Below are 16323 nucleotides of genomic sequence, written 5' to 3' on the forward strand. Positions count from 1 at the left end.
ATTATAATAATTATGCCTTAAGTCCTTGTCATTTGTAGCAGACAAATGAAAACAATCCAAAAGGCGAATAGAATCTAGACTATACTGTTCACTACTGCTGCTTCACTGTGTTCTGCTTCCCCAGACGTGGAAGAGTCCTATGTATGTGATCTAATGGAACATACAATTGGTTCATCAAAGGACACATCTGCTTGTGAAATTCAACAAGCCATTTCTAAAAGGCCATGGAAAAGTTGCTCAGCTCTATGTAATTTTGAACATAATGTAATTTCTATAGAGTTTTACAGCATAAATCCTTACTATTCCCATGCAGTAAAATATCATTGCAGTTACCTAAGAGTCCCTGTCAGGGTTACGGTATCACTGAGCTAGGGTATGTTCAAATATTAGCTTCAGAGTTTTGCAGTGAGCATAGACCCAAGGTGTACCATTACTGGAGCCTTCTTCCCTGACAATCTCACCCTCTGCCTTCCCCCCCCAGACCAAACCTAGGCTATGTGTCCTCAAAAGCTCTTTGGTTTTTCTACCCCTTCAAGACTCAGAGCTGCTTCTCAGCATTAGAACTGTGCTGCACTTTTTTTCTGACTCCCAGCAGTGCTGCTTGTTAGGTTGCAGAAGAGGTTTTGATTTCTCCCTCTCTGTCATTCCAACATTGACTCAATTTTCTGGTTTTCGTTTTCTTGATGCTTCTGTGGGACATTCAGCTGGATTTGTAAATCGGGGTGGCAATTTGCTGAAATCACTGGAGCAAAATTTGCCCATGTAATTACCCCAATTGTATGTGCAATCATATGAACCATGTGCACAGGTGAACAATTCAGCTTCAGCTGGTCTTCTGTAGGTGTATTTTTGCACAAGCAATTTTGAAAACATAAGCTTTCAAATGAAGCTTATTTTTGTGGATAAGCCTCTTTGTCCCATTTCTACAAACACCATTTTCAATTGCCCATCCGTTTCTCCAACCCAAAGCCATTATATATCTCCTCTCCTATCACAGTACTTTGCCAGCTTTTATTGTTACATTTGAATAACAGATTCCAAAGAAAGAGGAGGGAAAAGTGAGAGAGAAATACAGAAATAAATAAAAATGTTAAAAACAGCATTAACAAAAACACAGAGCTAATCCAACACAGATTTTTTTAAAAACCAAACTCATGTAAAAGCAGCTTTATACTTGCATAACTAAACTTCAGGGGGTTTTTATTCATAGGCTTTAAAAAAGCATTTCTGTGCATATTTCACAAAAAAATGATGTGTTTTAATACTTAAAAGGGACTGAATGGTCATATAAAACATGAAATGTCACTTGGAACTCTAGGGATGTCCAGTTTTCAGGGCAAAAGAAATACTGCCTGATTTATTATACAGTGTAATATATGAAGGTATATTACAAGAGACAATAACCTTCATTCCCAGGCAATTTCAGCTTTCCAGGTAGTGTGGATATTGCAGTAAAATATTGGACATTCTTCACTGCATCTATAAAAGTGAAGTTTTTACAATTTCATTTTGTGGACTTCTCTTTTCCCATCCTATGAATAACAACTCCAGCTCTGAATCTGTAGCTTCCAATAAGCATTGACTTGGATAAGCAGACTTGATCTTGAGATGGGTGACCAAAACAGCCCCTTTACTCATCTCCAAAATATTCAACCCTCATATCAGTATTTGATGCCTACCACAATCAGGTAAGAAGTAAAATCCAAGTTCAGCAGTAATGATAGTAGTTCTCAGTGTAGGTTTACCAATGCAGCCAGCTACGTCAAGGTTTTCAGATACCTTCTGCAAATTCCAAGAAGGTATAAAGAGACTCCTGATTTCTAATACAATTCTTCAGTTTCTGCATTGATGATACTAAGGTATCACAAAGCTTCATCAGGTGGTTGTAGCAGTCACTGCAGCAGAATACTTTCCCTATCTCAGGATGTAATACTGAAGGAGAGCTGTAACTACAAAGCTCACACCTCCATGAAATGCATCATGTGGCCAGGACTGAGAAGATGAATCAGGCACTGTGAGAGCCAACACCTCAGCATCTTTTTCATTCTCACCAATCCTAATGCATAGGCTGTGCCACTAATGCATCAGTTCCTACCAAGGGACCAGCTGCTCCTTGCCTGTCTCTATACAGAGCCTAGCACAGGCACAATTGTTATGGGAATAATATACCACAAAGGGGACTCAAATAAGCATAACAACAAACAAAAGGGATAATGATACGCAATCAAGCTAACAAGAATAATAATATAATTCAATCATCTCATTAACTTTACTAAAAGCTAGCTTTGTACACCAGTCTCCTGGCTCCTGGAAACGTCTTCAAAGGCGTGCACACATCTGATTATGAACTCCCATCGTCAGTCAGGAAAACAGGCATGAGTGCAGAACAAAATGATTCCTTTCTGAACCTGTGGAACATCATGTTCATATCTAATATTCATGCTAACTTGAAAATACAAGGTAATGCCGATCTAAAATGAAATAATTTCCAAGGCTAAAAGCTGAAGCATTTAGTAGCCCAAGACAGTAACGTCACTGAGCCCGCATCAAGAGATTTTTGTAGTGAAATTCCCAGGTGACCTTGCATCGTCAGCATAAATGAAAGAGCTAAGGGAGATGCACTCAACTCATGGGGCACCTTTACCGCTTCAGAGCTTTACAGAGACAGCATACGCTTTTGCAGTTGGCAACTGAAAGACTAATGAAACAAGGGACAATGCATTAGATCCTTCCAGTTCTTAATCTGGCCATTAACTAATTCATTTTCATGGCCATTTAGAAGACAGACAGTACTGTAATCTCCATTCTATTGGCAAGCAACAATATGGCACTTTCATAAGAAACCTGCAAGCAGGAGAACAAGGTCCCAGACTTTAGAGTTTAACAAACCCCAGACCTTGTTCGTGCCAGACTTTCTACTGCTGGGTCTTTTGTGTTCTCTACCAGGGCACAGAGAGCATGGTGCAGTTCTCTGGGCAATTTGTCAAAAGTTAGCAGTTGTGTTGGTCTGTTACTAGGCTGGACATTGGGACAAGCAGTTAAAATGCAATAGATTGAGCGTACTCTCTGGCCCAAACTGCAGAAAGCACGTGGGATATACTGGAAGATAAAAGGAATGACAGCAAAGCACCCAAAATTTCAGCTATTCAGCTTCTGAGAAACAAAAGCACCAAGCAAAAAAGCGAACAACTGACACAAGGCTGGTGCCGAGTACCATAGACAATGATATCAAACAGGCTCCTGTTTTAGAGGCTCAGCCACACAATAAATTAGGTGAGGGTGTTAGAACAACAGCTGGCTGATAATTAGTCACAGCCCCCCTCAGCAGGGTATCAGCAAAGTGGCAGAGAACATCTCGAGTAAATTAAATTTTAAAAAATCCTACTGCAATCACTCCCCCGACAGACCCTTCCTTCATCTCCCCTCTCGGCTTTTTATTTATTGTAATTACTTCAGTAATAAGATTTGTTTCCTTGTTATTATATATATTACCATGCAGGGCAACAACAACAACAAAAAATAATAGCTGGGAAGAGTTATGTAGCTTATTTATCTCCTTGGCTGTTATTGGGCCACTGGGTGGAGAGAGCAATGAGGAGGTGGGGGCCTGGGAATAGTAGTAAATAGAAGAGAAAGTGTATTCCTCCGGAGCAGAGACGTATGGGGGCATATTTACGAAGGAGGAAACACTGACAATGAGTGAATAGAGCTAATAACTCAGGAGGCCCAGCAGCTCCGGCTGATAAAGGAAGGAATAAACAATACTGCGTTGGAAGCGCTGTCAGAAGGGAGAGTCCTGGGGTGCAGCCGTCTGCAGACAAATGTTTATCACAGAAGGAGAGCAAGGATGGCCTGTCATATCAGCACAGGGCAAAATGCCTTGGCTGAAATTGGGGCACCTCCCAGAGCACAGAGAGGTACTCGGAGAAGTGCATGGTGGAGGGCCAGACCCCACTTCTGGCTCCACCGAGGAACAGCTTGCAGAGAGGAGAGGCATACTGCAGCCCGTATTTTATCTCCTGCTGTGCACACTCTAGCCCCATTTGCTACACTAAGCTCCCAAATCCAGAGACCTCTGCTAAAGGGGGTCTTGGAAGGTTGTGAAGAGCAACAAGGCTGCTTGCCTTGAAGAGGTGGTCTCCGCTCATTTTATTAAAAAACTAAAGGTGATAGACAGGCACCCAAAACATTCATGCTGGCCTGATGAGGAGAAGACCAAGCTGCCAAGCAGCAGCTCTCATTCACCACCTCTGCTTCACCGCCACAGCAGGATCGCTGCCCTCTTAGTGGAGGGCAACAGAAGCAACACCTGAGGCACCAAGGCTGCAAATAGCTGAGAAAGCTGCTTCTCTGCTTGGGGAAAGTCATCCAACAGTTCACATGCACTTTCCAGAGCCACACACCAAGCCAGTACAGGTGGTTCCATAACTAGCATTTACGTTCCCTCTGAGGTCTTGAGGAAATCATCAGTGAGCACAAATATGCCACCTTACAATGTGCAACTCCGAGCACAGCCATTATAAGTAAGGGTTGAATCTTTTACAGAATGCTCTTTTATCCAAGTATACCTTGGCTTGCACATGCATCTACCCAACTACTTTTGGCATGGTGGTGCTAGTTTAGATGCAGGGCTTCTGAAGACAAAGCAGGGGACAGACTCATACAGCGCCTGCCAAAGAACAGCAGCACGCTAATCCTGTAGTACCTCTCTCCTAGAAACAAACTCTCCCACTGCTCTAATTTATGACAGAGTTTGAAAACACTCCTTCCCAGCCTTCCCAGATCTCTGCACTATCCTTAGAGAAACACACACATCATAGATTAGCTAGTCTGGAGAGACCCTTTGGAGTGTGTTTGCAGAATGCATGGCACCAATTTAATTATGCAAGGCTAGATTCTGAGAATTAAACTCCTCTTCAATCCTCTGACCACAGAGAAGCAATAAAGAGAAGGAGGGGGAGGAAAGGAGGGATGTCTGCAGTTGTACAGCTTTGTGTGACATCACCTTAAGATTTAATCCTTGAGGATGCAGTTCTGGATCATAAACTGACTCCCTTAGACTGACCATTAGCTTTTTTCCCCTGTCCCTGATCAGTTCTGCCTCTTACTGTCTGGAGAACACAGTGTCTCAACGCAGGAGACTAAGCATTAATACAGGAGCGAAAAAAAGCCATGTATACAAATAGCGTGTTTTGGGTGTAGAGACAAACGTGCTTCTGCTCCTTTTAAGAGTGTCCTTCAAAAAACAAAGGAACAGGTTCCAAAGAGTAAGTGGGAGCACACACTCATTTTTCCCTTTGTTACTTTAAGAGTGCATAGAGGAAATCGGTTCTAGAAGAGATTTTTAGCAGACATTTCTAGTTGTCAAAGAGGTAAAGCTTTTCTCTCTGCTGGATTTGAGGAGGTAATGAAAAGGCCCACAAGTAAACCAGGATGGAATAAACAGCCTAAATAAAGTGGGAGTGAATATCAATGGAGAGACAAGAAACCCAGCACCTCACCTACCTCTGGGCAGCAGAAACGCTTACTCAGCCTGTGTTGTGGAAGGGCAGGTGCAGCAGGGAACAGGGTGTTTTAAAACCAGATAAAGAATAGTCCATGGCTATAATCCAAAATGCAAATCAGGATTTCCTCTTCCTAACTGCTACTATGGTTACCCCATGGCTTTGAAGAAATCATGCAGCATCCAAAAAATTCATCTTCCTCTACCAAAAAAAGATTCACCAGCTCCCATCACCACTGATTAGTTCAATTTATTTATTAAATGCATCAAGTTCTTTTCATTGGAAAGCTTGAGTCAATAGGAAGGAGGGGAGAGTGAGAAAAGGGCAGAGAGGAGAGAAGAAAGAGGAAACGTTAAAAGAAGTAAAGGAAGAGGAAGAAGGTAGCAACGCAGGAGTGAGACATGAACTCAGACAACTGTGATATTGGCCAGTTAGGGATCTGCCAGGGAGAAAACAATTTCTGAATACACAAAATACATAGATACTCCATGAACAATCTCCACGTGAAGTATTTTTAAAAACAAAATCACTTCCCCAGAAGCTTCCACTCCTTGCTTGATCAATGATTTTGCAAGGTTGATCATTTTTAATTTACTACTGGGAACTTGGGGGGGGGGGAACCCTCATCAAACAGGCACAGTTGGCAAGCATTGAGTGTTAGCATTTGCATCATTTATTACTGCTGTTTATGGCGATATAAATTAGGTTATACTGATATAATTAATAACCCTAAATTTAGGTGTAATAAATAGCAATATTTATCTAGAGCTGCAGTGTCTGGAGAAGTCCAGCCAAAAACCACAAAACGTTGGCTACCATGTTGTGACCGCGAGCGCACGCGTGGGAGCGCCAGGTGTGTGTAGGTGCAACACAGGTCCGAGCAGATGCTGGGGAAGAGCCGTGAAGAGGCTGCTGACAGGAGGGCGCACACAGCAGACACCGTGAGAGCACATCACTGCACCGGCATGCGTGAGCACACACACAACTCGACGCTCAAATGCGTGATAATGAGTTTATGTGGAACAGTGCGGACAGCAAACAGTGTTCCGTTTCTTTATAAAAAACCTTATTTTTGTGCTGCTATAATTGGGTTTTTCAGAGGTTCCCTTACTGAACTCTCCTTTCTGGATTTTACACAACTGTGACTATAATTGATCTAAGTTTTGCAGTACAAAGATTTCACTTGAACAGATGAACATGTTTTTTAAAGCAATCAAAAAATTTCACCAAAGGCTACTCTGCACCATTCCTCATAAATCTAGTGTTTTCTGAGAACACTATTTTCCACATTCTACAAGTCAAAAACAAGTTTAATAGTTAAAACAGTAGAAGATCTAGATGGAAGACAAAATGCTCCCAATATGCCTATTTCAGTCTTCATTTCAAACTGCTCAAAGATTTTCAGCATGTCATTATCTCATTCTCTAAGGAAGAAAACTCGGCCAAAAGCAAGGGGCAATGACCAAGGTCTCATAGTCCATCGGTAGCAGAGACAGGAAAAAAAGCATAGGTGTCTCACTCACCAACTGTGTTTTATATCACTTTCCTAATGAAAATGATACTCTTCTTCATAGATTCTCCAACACTTAATAGATATTAATTCCTTTTAAAACTTTCCTAATTTACTATGATTTAGTTTAGAAAGATGCTAGAGGCATGGAGAAGGTAAGTGAGCCCTAAAACCAAACAACACTTATTACTTTGGATTCTCACAGAACAACTTGTGCAAAATAAAGTTGGGCTGCAAGGATACTTTCTGTTAAGTATATGGCTGCCCCTTCAGACTGACTTACACTACCAGCCTTGGAGATTGAGACTATTTTTTCCTTGTAATTTATATCAAAACAAAAAAAATTAAAACATACAAATAACCATATCAGGTCAGACCGCAGGTCTATATGAGGCAGCATCCCATCATCAGCAGTCAAAAGCCAGTGTCTGGCAGAAAGTGTAAGATGAACTTTATGAAGAGAGATATTTATTATTTAAATTAAAATATATAGCCATTATCAGATCAGCTGAATATTATTTGACAAACCCTCCACCTGAGTGCTGTTCAGGATGGAGCAAAACACTCAGCCACACGCAGCCAGCCACTCACCAATTCTCTCTGGACTGAACAAAGTCAAATTCACTGCAGCATTTGGTAGCGATCTGTATTTTTATGTGATGACAACCCCGCTCGTACGCGTACGCTCGCATCACCACCACGTTCATTTAGCACCAGTGCTAGGGCTGCAAGTATCTCCGTTGCTGAGACAGGAGCAGATTCTCGGAGCACTGACTGAAGCGAAAGGGAGCGTGGAGAGCTGCTTCCCCGCTCAGCCACACGCAGCCGGAGCGTAATCGCATTACTGCGGTCCTATCCGCGTTAGGGGAACATTCTCCTCGTGTAACTTTCAGATCACATTAACCAAAGCAAATACCAAGGCCCTGATGGTCGTGCTGCTGCGCCAGGCTCCCAAAGCGTGACTGTGCGGTCCCCTGCCGGGATGAGCACTCTTCCCTTGAGCTGCACCTGCGGCAGGGAGCCAGCTGGGCTGCTGGAAGAAACCCTTTGTAACCACGCACTGGCATTCATCTCCGACGGGCAGGGAAGTGTTATGCACACCCCGGCACACAGGGCTGGGGAGGAGGGAGAGTAAAGAGATTCAAAGAACCACCAGTAGAAAAAAATCCAACTCTTTTTTAAATATACAGAAGTACCAAGACAAAGGCAACAGAGGTACTGAAACAGAAGAAATCCTTGTTTCACCACGAAAGATAAGAGCACTGGCTAGGACATGTAAGTATTCCCAGTGTCCAGCACTGACCCAAGATACTTGCTGGCCAGAAGCAGATTTGATGCATTCAGTACGCCCAGTCCTCACGGGGCGGGGGGGGAAGTTGTGAGAGCACAGCACGTTGTATAAAGCTAGGAAAGAACAGCAGGTCAGGATGTTGGCAGAGGGAACGCCAGGCACTCCAGCAGTCTGTTCGGGGATGCCTGGTGGGACTTCCACAAAAGGGATTGTGAATTCCAAGGCAAACAAGTTGCTTCATGAAATGGGTTGTACAGTGGGTTTAAAGATATACAAAAATATTTAGCAAGTATCTTCTTACAAGTACTATGGTCAATGATGGGCTATAGACCAGCTTCCTTAGAAAACAGTTTCCCTCTTAACATTGACTTGAAAGATAACAGAGTTTACCAGAGCATTTAAACCTGGGCAAGGTGGAACATTAAGTAGCCAAAATAAATCTGCATGTGCAATATAGATGTTAAGGGCCTGAGAGATATTTGCCTTCGCCAATGTGCATGGTTATCTCCAGCAGACCACCAGTAAACCTGAGGCCCAGAACAAAAGCGTTTCTTTCAGCGTAGGAGGCCCCAAGTCTACTTAAAAAAAAAAAAAAAACACCACATAGGAAGAAAGAAGAAAAGTATCTGGGCGACAGGAGAAAAGTATTTAAATTAAAGCATAAAGGAATGGTTCTCTCCTGTCCCCAGGCCTCATGATCAGTAACAGAGCCATGGCCAAGTCCCTGTTCCCCTGCTCCTACCCCACACGCAAGGCTTACCAAACTTCCTAACTCATGCCCAGATTTAACTACAGTTTAAGATCTGCACCAGGGAAGGCAAAACACCTTCCTGTGTGAGACGAGCTCAGGCAGTGCACTTCATCCAGGTGTCACCGAGAGCCACGTCCTCTCCTGAGGGCCCCTTCTCTGCTACGCTCACTCCTGACAGCTGGAGAAAAAAGGTCAGACATTCCCTCCAGTCCTCCATCTGCTAGCAACTTAATTAAGTGCAGTGAAAGGGAAAAAAAGAAAAGGGGGGGAAAAAGCCACAGCCTTTCTGATTTGCTTCCGTTGTCTGGAAGGATCAAGGCAGCATTTGGTGCCAGCAGAGGCTACAAATACTCTGGGGCAGTATCCGGCTACTCTCACCAGTCCTCCCAGACTACCGATACGCTCAGTCCTGGGGAATGTAGCGGCACGAAAGCTATGACTGTTCTTAGTCACAGACTAGAGACTGTCAGAGAAGCCCAAGCTGCTCTTTGCCGAACACCTCACCCCAAACTGAAATGAATTAGTTTAGAACCAAGCTCAACTCAGCTGTTGCTCAGGATTGTTTTTCCATTTCTGCAGCACTTGCTCTGCACAGCCTGACCCAAAAGAAGATGGGAGAACGTAGCTTAAGAAAAGTTGTTCCTCTACGCTTTGCTGTGTGTTTCAGTGCTTGCCTAAGCTGATTTTTCAGATTTTCAGAGATTTGTCACATGTTCTACTGCAACAAGCCAGAGGACACAGCTGTTACCAAAACCTGCAAGACCTTATCACCAGGCTAACACACACATCTCACCAGCTACCAGTGGAATGTGATCATGATGTCCTGTTCCCGCATCAGAGACAGGACTGACAGTTATTAACTTACAGCTACTCTACAGGCACCCAAAGTGAACAAGCTCCTCAGTCCACAGAGACACCATAGATTTTTTCCGGCAAAGTGCAAGCCTACCTTAGTGCACTCTTCAAGCATTCAAAGGAAATTCCTCTTTCACTGACCGCATAGCAATATTTATTTCATGCTAACAAAGTTATGCTTTTTCCACTCATGTACAGGGAGAGGGAAGGCAAGTTAGTGTGGGTGGGCAGGGATGGTATAAAGGCAAAAGAATGCAAAAAGGAATCAGTAGTTTCCAGGCTTAGATTCAGTGTCTCTTTGGAAACATGTGGGAGGGAAGATTGAAAAGAAGGTGGGAGAAAGAGGGAGCTTCACTATATGGAAATATTTCCATGAAAATGTGAAAATTTAATAGATCCTTACTCATCTTCCCCCCACCAGGCTATACAAAGCATTAATTAAAGCCAGTTATTCCCAAGCATATCTGTCTTGCAGGTAAAGTCTGCCCTGCTGCTTTAGCAGAATAGATAGACCTCCATTTATCAAGAAAGAACCTGTTTCTCTGGCACCACTAATACTCCATCCAGACAACTGACAGATCTTATGGCCATATACAGTACAGACTCACATACATCTGACAAATGCAAGACAGCACACTGGGCTGTATCCCAGATTCACATTTGCCATACAGGATTGATAACAGGATGAATAAAGCATGAGGCAAAGGGAATTCTCCTGACCCAAAACATTGAAGACAAGATCTGCTAGGTGCACAGCGGTAAAAGCCTGTGGACAAACCCAGCAAAACCCCAGAGTAAGTACGTGTCAACTCACTTGCCATTGATGACTCCATCAGGGTTAAGCATGGGGACAATCTTGAAAATGAAACATTTCCGCAGGAGGTCAGCAATGGGATCACTGCTCACAAGGAACTCCAGGGTCCCCTTCATTACCCAACTGGCATTGCTTTCACCGGGGTGAACACGGGCCATTAGGAATACATAAGGACGATTGCCTGCAAAACAAAGCAGTTTTCAGTTTTACATAATACAGCGGCACACTCAGGTTTGCAAAGTTTATTTACAGAAGTTGTAATTAGAAAAGTTCAGCTTTTCTAGCAATAAATTTGACATGGGAGACAAACTATGGGAATTTGAGGTAGGGAAGAGGGTTTAGGGAGTTGCTTTTTAAAAAAAAAAAATCAAAGTTTTACTAAACAATTCATTGATTAACTCTACTGAACCTGTGTCAAAGTAGACTTGCAACTTAAGAAAGAAAGTTTCCTTGTTATCAGATATGTTATTTGCTGTTCCTGTGAAAAAGCACCCACATTTGGTCTAGTTATAAGTCTCCAAAAACTCTCAGTATACATATGCTCAGAAAAGACCAAGTTTGACAGCAGATTCTTTGAAGATCCCATCTGTGCTGAGCATACTCCATGGATTGGCCAAGGAAACAGGAGAAGGCAGAGGGAGACACCTGCCAGGCGCAGAAAATAAAGGGAAAGGACAAAGCAATTATCTGTCTTAAAATGATCCTTTTGTGAGCATTCACAATCTCAGGTCGTGTTCACAAGCCAACCCGACAGATTTACTTCAGTGGAAACCGTTATCTGTCAGGGCATCACCATGATGCCAGGATAGGTTTGTCCCGCTCTATCAGGAAACATCAGAGCTCGGGCTCTGTTCCCTTGCGTAAACTGAGGGACCCCAAACTGACAGGCTTGGGAGCGGTGACAGGACAGAAAACAAAACCAAAGGCATCAGCTGAGTGTCCTTGTAAACAAATGCTGAATTAGCAAGTTAGACGCCTTCGCCCTTAGCTCCCAAAGCTGTCCTTCGGTTTCCAGATGCTTTACAAATCATTAATCAATTAATGTGAAACAGGGAGGTAGAATGCCATGCTGAAAAATATAGAAGTTATTAAAGGACTGTTTAGCAGTTTGTCCGACAAAGCAAAGGCTGTGTTGAGCTGAGAATACAGGTGAAATTTCTCATTTCACAGTCAAACAAGGAACAAGCACTGATTTTTCTCCTTAACCGTATATTCGGTAAGTTCTGCTCAATATGTACACCGCAGTACAATTTAGTTACATCGTTCAGGGATGCACTCAGATTTGGAAACAATCTCCCCTCCACATTTCCACGCTTTCCTCTTAAGCAGTTGGTGGGCACTAGAAGAGCGAACTGCATTCTCAGCTCAAAGAGCTCATACAGAGCAATCATATTCCGGTCCAGTAAAGCAACTGGAACTCTGTTTCTCAATAGCCATGTACAAGTCTTTTATCAGTCTCATACCTTACCTTACTGTGAGGTTAGTATATTTTAATCAATGTGTATACATAAGTGCCTAAGGCACTTACGAATTGCAAAAAATTTCCCTTACCTCCCGCAGAACTACTAGCCTTTCTGATTTTCTTTTTCCAAAATTCAGAGTACACAATTTCTATTCTGCACCAGCTAGTTGTGCATTACAGGCTAAGTCAGTAATGCTTTAAAATAGCAACAAGCAAAAACTAGCTTTCATGAAGATGTCAGCTGCATTTTGCCATTTCCAAACATTTTCTTCTTTCTCCCATCACCATGATTTAGTGCTGTTTTGCAGGCTCATTGCTGAGCTAAACTTATGGGACTGCGCTGTTGTAGCTGAGAATGAGGCTCTTGAGGACTCCTAATGGACAACAGCTGTAAATAGCACAAAGCAAAATAAAACATGTTCTCTTTTGCAATTGATGAATACAGCTTTAACAACTCTTATCTCTTCTGTATATCGGGACAGAGCACAGCATCTTAATTGAGAGGTTCTTTCCTCAGTCAAAATAAGAAAAAAGAAACTCTAAGCAAGGGTTTTCTCGTCTTGGAAACCCAGGAAAAGTTTGCCATAATTCTGCTAATTGCAAATAATATGGGACTAGCCAAGACTCAAGTTCTGTTCTCTCTCTTGAGGCTGATCTAAGTCAAGCTCATCTCACTTAGATTCAATATCAGAAAAGCTTCTGGAGTTTCCAGATCTTCAAGCCTGGGAAAAGGAGAGCACGAGGAGACCAGACAGAGATCATCTATATTGTTTCCCTGCAGGTGACAGTGGAGGGGCCCATAGCCTGTAGGTCCAGCCAAGGAAAATGCTCTATTCCAGTTAAAGCTTCCTTTAAAAGCTCCCCTCCTGACAAGCACATCCGCAGCTCTGACATCCCACCCAGGAGAGAGTCATAACGAAGGTATGTACCAGCATGGAAACCGCAGAGCTTGTTAACTGCCTGCTCCCTGCACGGCAGCCATCGCAGCCGAATCCCATATCCTACTGCTGCGCTCCCCCAGACCGTGCCCAGCGTGAAGACTAACGAAGCAGCAAATAGAGCAAAGAGCTGACGACACGTCCATAAAACTTGCTTTCCTTGAAACACCTGGGAAACAAAGATTTAACTCTGTGGCGGGCAGGAGTCACTCAATCCTATGCTTTACAGCATATCCTGTTACCTACCTGCCTTGGAGTTATGGTGACAACTGTGATAAACACCGAGGTGATGAAAGCAGTGGGCAGCAGCACTGGCCATGCTCAGCACTCCAGCTGACTTGACTCCAGGTGAGATTTCTGCACTCGGTTCAGCTGCTTCACTTCACTCCTCACTTCCAACACCCCCATGACTGCAGTCCTAACCAGACCACCTCAGTACTACCCAGCATAGCTTACTGGTTTACACTGGTGCCCAGCTGCCCTTCTCTCTGTGCTATTTCAGAGACCCTTGTAGTACCTCCTGTGCCCCACTATACCTATCGTCAGGACACACAACCACAGGTTCTCTAATATACATCCTTCCAGGCCCAGAACTAAGCTTAAGTCTTCAAAATCCTCAGCCCAGCACTTAGGCAGATCCCTCCCCAAGTTCTGGGGAAGCTGCCAGAAAGCTCAGGTTAGCCATTTATCTCTGCAAAGCCCACATGACACATAACCTTCTCTGGGAACGTAAATAATAAAAAGAGAAAGCAGAGGAACCTTTTCATGCTACATAAAGCCTTATCCAACAGATCACGTCTCGTTACACTGTGTTACATTTCGACATGCGCAGAATATAGCATGGCACCAACAATACCCGAGGTGAGAGATTAAAGCATGACCGATTCCTCTTGCAAAACTTTGAGCAAAAACCCTTTGAGTAATAATTCTACTAATGTATCACCTACTTCCCATCTCCCCTTCTCTTCACTCATTTTGACTGTGGATAAATGCATGAAAATAAGAGCTTTGTTCTTCCAGTACCGCTACCTTGCTGCTTAATCTCCTGCCTGTTATAAGGATCCTCCTCCAGTCATGTCATCATTAAGGTTTGCTAAGAGGTGACTTTGATGTCACTAATCGTGACATCAGTTGGGGAAAGAGCAGCCTGAAAGGAAGGAACAAAACCCCATTAACACAGCAGTGTCCCTCATCAAGGGGAGGGCAGAAAGGAAAGGAAATGCAGTTCCAAATGCCCTGACCTAGGCTGATATTCTAAATTATTTCAAGCTGAGATCTGAGCTGTGCCATTTGTAAAGGGACAGGCATTGAAACAACACAGGACTAGGATTTTATCAGGAGTCAAAGGGAATTATGTGCACAGCATGTGAGAAATTCAACCTACATCCAGGTCTTGACTTGAATTTTTCTGGCTGTGCTTCTGCATACTTCTCTTCCCTTTACACCAAGCCCAGGGCCATTAAGACATAGAATTATTCTTTTCCCTTATACCTAAATACAGCATGACTTTATCATGAGCATTACACAAATCAAAGGCTCAAGTTTACCACAGGACATAGTAGACAGAAACCAAGAAAGCTGAACTCTCCCTTCTGACTTAATTACCTGTGGCCACTACAGGGTACTCTGTGAGTTAAATGATGGGTAAACAGGAGCACCATCACATAGCTCTTCCACGCATGTCACGGCTCCATCCTGTCCTGGATACAGCTGATATGCCCAAGGCTGCATAGTTACACAAAACCAGAGAGAAGACAGGCTATGGTGTGATGTACAATGAATATATTAAAGTATATTTGCAAAAAGCATCAAATACTGAGATCACAGAAAACATGAGACTGATCTGAGGCAGAATCTGTGTCAGACACTCTACTCCCCTCCTAAAACTTTTCCACTAGTTGTCAGTCTGTCAGTTGCCTTAAGATAGAATAATTCTTTCCTCCCCGTGTCCCCCCCACCCCAGCATTGCTGTCTCCTTGCTGACCCTGCTTTTGGCTAAATGCTCCAAAAGCAGACACATCTTAAGACAGAGGCAAAATACACAGTCTGGCAGGACCAGCTGTTGTTTTCCAGAATTATCAATGAGCTATTCCGTTCTTAAATAGGTCTATATTATATGTATTATTACTGTTACCTATGGCAAAGAACTGAACATTACAAATCGCCTTGGCTGCCTGTTCTCTACCTTCGTAGCTTGGTGGGGGAGTTTCAGGCTCCAAGTTGCTTGGCAACCTCCTTTTGTGCATGTGTTTTATGAATTCATTCACCTCAATCAGACATGATCAGGGAGCTGAATATTGGAACAGACTACCCAGCCTTGGTGCAGCTTGTCATCCTACTACCACTGGTTTTTAACTCCAGAAAATTGGTAAGCAACTTGTCAAGTTCATTTTGGGGCAGAATCCAAAATCCCAAGCTCTGAAGGCAGCAGGAACCACCACCATTATTTAGCATGACCTTCTGTACAACTGAAGCCAAAGGAAACCCACATGAACTAATTCCTGTTCAAATCAAAGCATACCTCTTATGCAAGATTGGGGAACAACCAAATCTTATTTGCAGAACTTGCACCCATGGAAAACCTACTATAACCCTTTGCAAATTGTTTCAGTTTATAATTAACATCATCTTAAGTGTGTGCACCTGAATTAATCTAGCTGAAATTTCCAACCACTGCATTACAATCCATTTTTGAATATGCCAACTCAACATTCCCCGGCATATCCTATCTCACTCTGCACACCCTCTGAGCTGCTTGGGTAACATCAAGCTTCAAAACTGAAACGATGCAGCTGTTATAGCGCAGCTACCTTATCAGACCAATGACAAGCAAGCTACCTTGCATTTACCTCCTCCTGGAGCTCTGTCACTGAGCAGAGGAGCTCCCCGACCCAGGTGCACCTCCCTGGGGTGTGCTCACTGCTGCCGTCCCGTACCAGCATAAGAGCAGGGCACAGCCTGGGGCACAGGCTGGCAGCATGCTCCCACCGGTGCTCTCTCTGGGGGCGCAGAGCTTAGAGAGGACCTGGCCTTCTGCTGGGTGGGTATCATTGCTTCCCTGGTCAAGCTGGCAGAGCCCTTCCTGCACCAAGGGCCACACCACATTCACAGTGCTCCCCAAGGGTTTCTTTTATAGCAGGGTGGGTGGGTTGGTCACCATTGCCGCTGGCCCTGCACAGGTCTTCTAGGACGCTGTTG

At 43.6% G+C, this 16323-nt stretch overlaps 1 protein-coding gene across 1 annotated transcript in view; it reads right to left on the reverse strand.

Moving 5' to 3' along the window:
* Nucleotides 1-16323, reverse strand: part of AGBL1 (AGBL carboxypeptidase 1) — a 290414-nt gene that overhangs the window by 163278 nt on the left and 110813 nt on the right. Inside the window, exon 18 of the mRNA XM_054837473.1 lies at nucleotides 10726-10906. Coding sequence (XP_054693448.1) covers nucleotides 10726-10906 — 181 coding nt within the window. The remainder of the gene's footprint in view (nucleotides 1-10725; nucleotides 10907-16323) is intronic.

The sequence above is a fragment of the Grus americana genome, chromosome 10 (assembly GCF_028858705.1).
Source record: "Grus americana isolate bGruAme1 chromosome 10, bGruAme1.mat, whole genome shotgun sequence".
Classification (NCBI taxonomy): domain Eukaryota; kingdom Metazoa; phylum Chordata; class Aves; order Gruiformes; family Gruidae; genus Grus; species Grus americana.